Source organism: Sinocyclocheilus anshuiensis, unplaced genomic scaffold (assembly GCF_001515605.1).
Source record: "Sinocyclocheilus anshuiensis isolate Anshui unplaced genomic scaffold, SAMN03320099.WGS_v1.1 scaffold2845, whole genome shotgun sequence".
Taxonomy (NCBI): Eukaryota; Metazoa; Chordata; class Actinopteri; order Cypriniformes; family Cyprinidae; genus Sinocyclocheilus; species Sinocyclocheilus anshuiensis.
In genome coordinates this window covers 139,301-145,677 of record NW_015538120.1, presented here as the reverse complement: position 1 = coordinate 145,677, position 6,377 = coordinate 139,301, and the positions used below count along the sequence as shown (strand labels likewise).

Genomic DNA, 6,377 nt, shown 5'->3' with positions numbered 1-6,377 from the left:
TATGATCTGTATATATTAACATTCATTTAAAATAAATGATTTATAATAACTGTTAAACTAAAATTGCTTGTGTGTAATGGATTAATAATAATAAATCATATAAAATAACAAGATTCCCTAAGATAAGGGAATCTTGCACGATGCAGAAGGGCAGTGAGTGCCGTCACCTGTCTGGGCAGCCCCCACGCAGAGACTGCTGGCTCACTGAGACGGAATGCTCTCGTTGAAAACATGAGTCTCGCCCTTCTCCACTTCACTGAAGGCAGCCTCACTCTCTCGTTTCTCCTCTCTCAGCGAGCCTCGAAGAGGGAAACAGTGGAGTCAGGGAATAAGCAACCGGGTTGACTGATCTCATGCCGGCACTGCGTCCTGCGTGCTCTCTCTCCACGTTGCACTCGGATCCGCCACAGAAGGGCAGTGAGCTGCGCACTTACTGAGACAAAATGCTCATTCAGAGAGTAAGTCTCGCTCTTCTTCCCTTGCGGACCGCCTTTCACTGAAGGCAGCCCCGCTCTCCCGTTTCTCTTCTCTCAGCAAGCCTCGGAGAGAGAAACAGCGAAGCCTGGGAACTATGCAACCGGGTCTGAGAGATCTCACGCCGACACAGAGCCTGCGTACTCGCTCTCCCCGCTGCGCTTCGATCCGTGTCTTGCACGTAAGGATCAGTGTCCCTCCTTACATCGGGCGGCTCTATCCTCCTAAGTAGATCGGAGCAGATGCTGCCACTGGCAGTTTCAAATTTTGTGTGTCACTATGAGTGCGCTCACAGACACGGGCTGCTGTTACCACGAAAGCAGTCTGCCCGTTCGTTCGCGGAAGGCGGCCCCGCCTCCCTGCTCTCATGTTTCTCTCCTCCCAGTTACCTCGGAGGAAGCAACGGCGAGCTCGCGGGTTGAGCGATCAGGCAGAGCAATTTCATGCTGACACACATCAGGCGTGCTTAATCTGCCAGTGTGTGTTACACGTGAGAATCAGTGCTCCTTGTTCACGAGCAGCTTAATCCTCCTGGGCAGATCAAAGCAAAATGCTGGCAGCTTCGCATTTGTGTGTGCGTCGCTGAGCCCCGCCTCCCCCGCCCTTGTGTTTCCCTCCTCCCAATTACTCGGAGGTAGAAATGACGAACTCGCGGGTATGAACGATCAGGTTTGAGTGATTTAATGCCGGCAAAGCCCCCGCATGCATCACTCTCCACGCAGCTCTTTGATCTGCCAGTGTGTTTACACTAGGGGATCGGCGCTCCGAGCGGCTCAATCCTCTTGGGCGGTTAATTGGAGCAGAACGCTGTCACCAATGATTCAATATCGCTGACAGCTTTGTATTTGAACGCGCCTCTCGCCTGGGCCACGCCCACGCTGAGGCTGCACTGCTGAGACAGACCGCTTTTACAATGAGAGTTCAAGTCTCGCTCTGCTTTACTCTCGGCTCGACTTCTTCAATGAAGACAGCCCCGCCCCTCCCCTCTTCCGCTACGAGCGGATTTGAGAGAATGCGCGCAGCATTTTTGATCTGCCAGAGTGTTTACACATAAAGATCATCAAAACTCCTCTTATAACGAGTGGTTTGATCTTTTTAGGTGGATTAAAAGAGAATGCTGTTACTAATGATTATCACTGACAGCTTCAAATTGAACGTGTCTGGGCCACGCCCACGCGGAGGCTGTGCGCACAGGGGACAAGTCTAGCGAAGCATTTTTTGAAAGCATTTTCAGGGAAAGCAAATTTCCTCTTCTGAGTGTGGGGTCCCCATACAGCGACCATCCTCGATCTCAGAAACCTGAATCACGCCCTCACGGAAAGGTCGTTCAGGATGACTGTGCTGAAACAGATCCTTGCGCGAATTCGCTGAGGAGACTGGTTCTTTTCGCTGGATGCATACTGCCCCCCCGCATTTTTACGAAGTGCATGGACGCAACTCTCTCCCCTCTGAGACAGATGGGAATCCGCATTCTCAATTACCTCGACGACTGGCTCGTTCTGGCCCAGTCAGAGGCAGAATTAATATCACACAGGACCCTCCTCCTCAGCCACCCGGAGTGCCTGGGACTCAGGGTCAGTTTTGCCAAGAGCTCATTGTTCCTCAGCCAGCAAATATCGTTCCTGGGAACAATTTTCGACTCAGCCCAAATGAGAGCTGTAGTCACGCCGGAACGGGCTCTGGCCATACGGAGGCTGGCGACTTTTGTGATATTTGTGAGGCGGCTGGCTGGGCCTCGCCGTCCACATTCACAAGGTTTTATAACCTGGAAATCCCGGCCATGCAGGCCAGGGTCCTTTCCGCTTGAAGTGACATGCACTGCGTAAACAGATCTGGCAGAGAGTCCTTGGCCGTATAATGCTCAAGCTCTCTGGCATTAGTTCACCTGTTAGCTCTCGACCCCTGGGTGTCGAAGTTACAGGAGTACTTTGGAATGATTAACCAGGCCAGGTGGGACCTCAAGAAGCTCAGCCCATCTTAGCCTTGGGTTGTTGTTAACTTCTCTATGGGCATTGGTTGCTTATGGAAGTTTGATACTTTTAGTTGTTCCACTACATTAGTACGGCGTGATTGCGCACGAACCAATGGCCGTGCAGTTTCACTGCGTGAATGAAAAAAGGCTTTTGAATGAAATTGTAATGTACCCATTTTTTCCACTGTTTTCTCTTGGCTAATAAATAATATATTTGTTAAGCATTCCCTCAAGAAGAGAAAACAGTCTCTCCCTGCTCTCCTGTGCTCTTCTCTCCTCTGTCTCTCTCTGGAGTTTGATATTCTCCCTGAGTAGCTCCACCAGCTTCCACTCACCAGCAAAAATCTCTCTATTAACTTGCTTACTTTGTATTTTTTAAGTGTTTCCCCAGCCAGCTCATTTTCTCCAGAATAGTCCCAAAACAAGAGAAAATGAATACACTTATGAAAAATATAAAGACATGTTTGTAATCTTAACATTTGAAAATATGGCACAGCAGGACATGCATACAAAATACTGAAGTGCTAAAGTTTGGTTAAAACATTTGTAGACATGACAGCACTAGCAAAAAAACAAAAAGAAAGACTATTGCCTTATATAGTGGTTGTCTTATTGTTTGTGGGGCTTTGTTTAAAAAAAAAAACTGGCTTTTAACACTTGTTTCGCTAGGTAGCCTATTTGAGTAAATGAAAACACAATACTTACATTTCAATGTGAATTCCCCCACAGAACTGTTATCCTCCATGTTTTTTGAATATAAATTCCATCGTCATATGCGCGCAAGTGATTCTGGGATATGGTAGGGTGCGAAGTGTCCATCAGATCGATCAGATGTACACTTAATTTTCCTCGGAAACGGAGGGTGCATTTGAAGTCGCTTTCGAAATACATCAGCCTTCGTCACGCCGCGGTGATGCAATCGGCCTTGGAATGCGGTCTTCGGAGGGTGCATTCTGAATTGGGACAGCTTACGTCGTGACGCTGTGATGCAATCGCACTTCAAATGCGCACTTCAGAGTCCACGCACTTCAGTTTGGGACACAGCTCGTGACACCTGGAGTTTCACTTGTAATATCACAATTGGCAACTGAGAAATACGTTACACAGAGGAAAATATGTAAACTGTTTTTTTTTCTTTTGTTTTTGCAATCAGCTTTGCTTTATAAAGTCAGTGCCAAAATTGCTAAATGTACCTTTAAAATTATATAACAAACACATTATTACTACTTAAGAAGACATTATTATTATTTTTTACTATTGTAAAATGACTGATACAATAAATTCATCAACATGTTTCTACCCTATTACTCCAGAAACACCTAACTATTGTGGTGCAATCCTGCAGTAATGATTACACCGATCTGTTGCTTAATGATTTATTTCATAGTGGTTTTACTGTCCTATAACAGAATTATGTTAGATGTGTTGTCTAGTTGTTAAGTCTTATGTTGTATGTGTATGCCCTGCTGAATTTTCAGGCACAATACTATAAACTATATGCACCAGCACAACAGTTTACGCAATGTTACACAATGTTATTTATCATGCCACACACATATAAAGGATAAGTCTACTTGTAAATCCAACATATTGTGAGGCTATGAGACTTTTACCTGCTAGTGTAGTTAATATTGAACAAGAACTTTGAACTTCTTGAAGCATTTCTCTTTCTTCATTCTTCAAACTGTTTTTCTGAGGCAGGACAGCTTTCCTTTTACATTTCAGAAAAATTAAAAAAGCAGGAAAAGAAAAATTGACCCTAAGACAGGAGTTGGGGCTCACCAGCGCTGTATCTTTGGTTGCAAGCATCATGATTGGTTCTGGAATTTTTATGTCTCCACAGTTTGTACTGGCTTATGTTGGGAGTTCAGGGGCAAGCTTGATCATCTGGGCAGTATGTGGTATAGTATGCATGTGTACTGCTTTGTCATATGCTGAGATGGGAACCATTATAAAAGAATCAGGTGGTGACTACAGCTATATCCTTCGAATTTATGGACCTTGTCCTGCATTCTTTGTGGCCTTTACAACCATGTTTGTGATGAAGCCATTTGGGATTATAGCTGGTTCCCTGAGCTTTGCTAAGTATGCTTTGGCACCATTTTACCCAGGCTGTACACCTCCCATACTAGTGGTAAAGTGTATTGCTGCAGCATGTGTGTTAGTGATTGCAACTGCCAACGTGCTAAATATACGTTTTACCATTGCTGCTCAGGCAGTCTTTATGGTGGCGAAATTTGTTGGTCTAATGATAATAGTTATTGGAAGAATAATAACACTTCTACAGGGAAATTATGGAAGTCTCTACAATCTAGAAAGTGCCTTTGCATACACAAAGCTTGGCAACAGTACTGTTGGAATGGCACTGCATCAATGCCTGTGGTCATATGCTGGGTGGGTGGTACAACTTAAACAATGTTACTGAGGAGGTGAAAAGGCCAGAGGTGAGATTAAGTCTTCTGCATTGTCATTACTATGTGCAGTGTTGACATGAATAAAGTAGGTTGATGTCATTATATAATTAAAGTGATAAATGTGGATATGTCAAAACTGCAAAATTATATAGTTTATCACTATAATCCTCTTATTAATAAAATGATTTTGTCTTTCAGGTGAACCTGCCAAGGGCACTGATGATAGCTATTCCCATGGTAACGATGCTGTACCTACTAGTCAATGTCAGTTATCTAGTTGTCATGACACCCACAGAGATGATATCATCCAGTGCAGTGGCTGTCACTTGGGGGTAAGGATTTTGAGTGCTGTACAAAAATGTATTTTTAGATAATATAATTGTGTGATTAAGTGTTATGTGCTAAAATGCACAAAATGCTATTTTGTATTGTTATTTTACATTATCTTAATATTGTTGGGACATGGATTTTTGTTCTATGATGTGCAAACTCTTTTATTTTATTTTTGTAAAAGGAATAAAGTATTAGGAGGATGGGGCTGGGTGATGTCTATTGCTGCAGCACTCTCAGCCTTTGGTTCTCTAAATGGATCCTTTTTCAGTGGAGGACGAGTGTGTTATGTAGCAGCAAGGGAGGGACACATGGTAAGAAAATTGCTTTGGAAATAACTGAAAACAATGTGAAAGACAAATCAGTAATTTGAGTCTAATGCAAAATTTGTGTATATAAAGAAGAATATAAAGACATTTTTACCAAGATGTACTTATACAGTGCGTGCATATTTATTATGCAAGTTGATATTCTGATAATATTTTTTTTCCAAGCACATTTGACCAATTCCAAACCTCATCAATTTTAATAACTACTATTAATTTTGTATTTAATCATTTATAAGTGATCTAAAATTGTCCACAAAGGCTGGAAGTGAAAAAGTCCTTATATTAAGGTGTGCATAATTATTAAGCAGGTTTTTTATAGATAATAAGAGCCAAAAAGAGATTAACCTCAGACTGAAAAGTAAAAAAAAAAAAATTAAATGCCCATGAAAAGGATGCAATACTAATGCAATACTAGAATTTGCAAAGTTAAGGCATGAGCATTGGACAGCGAAATGCTCATTGGGTCAGCAGGGTCTGAAAACAATAGGTGGAGTAGAATAAATACATGTTATATATACATATATTTTTTACATGTTTTAGCATCTGAAAAAGCTTTTATCTTTGCACCACGACAAATATACAGATAATTAAATTAACCACTATGATGTATGATAATTAAATGACCATGGTGTTGGTGTGCTTGACTGGCCAGCAAACTCACAAGACCTGTATTGTCTGGGTGAGACAATACCCACAATCAAGCCCGCCGCCTCTGCTCACTCTAGCCCTCCGGCCGTTCCTCACTCTAGCCCCCGGCCTCTGCTAACTCTAGGCCACCGCCGTTCACTCTAGGCCACCGTGTGTGACGCTGTGTTTCGTTGTGAAAGCGAAACTACTTTGTTTGGCCTTCCAAAAATG

The 6,377-nt window shown here is 43.0% G+C and overlaps 1 protein-coding gene across 1 annotated transcript in view; it reads left to right on the top strand.

Moving 5' to 3' along the window:
* The window catches only part of LOC107683677 (b(0,+)-type amino acid transporter 1), a 166,608-nt gene that overhangs the window by 26,597 nt on the left and 133,634 nt on the right, over nt 1–6,377 (top strand). The window contains exons 2-3 of the mRNA XM_016479750.1: nt 5,059–5,192; nt 5,375–5,504. Coding sequence (XP_016335236.1) covers nt 5,059–5,192; nt 5,375–5,504 — 264 coding nt within the window. The remainder of the gene's footprint in view (nt 1–5,058; nt 5,193–5,374; nt 5,505–6,377) is intronic.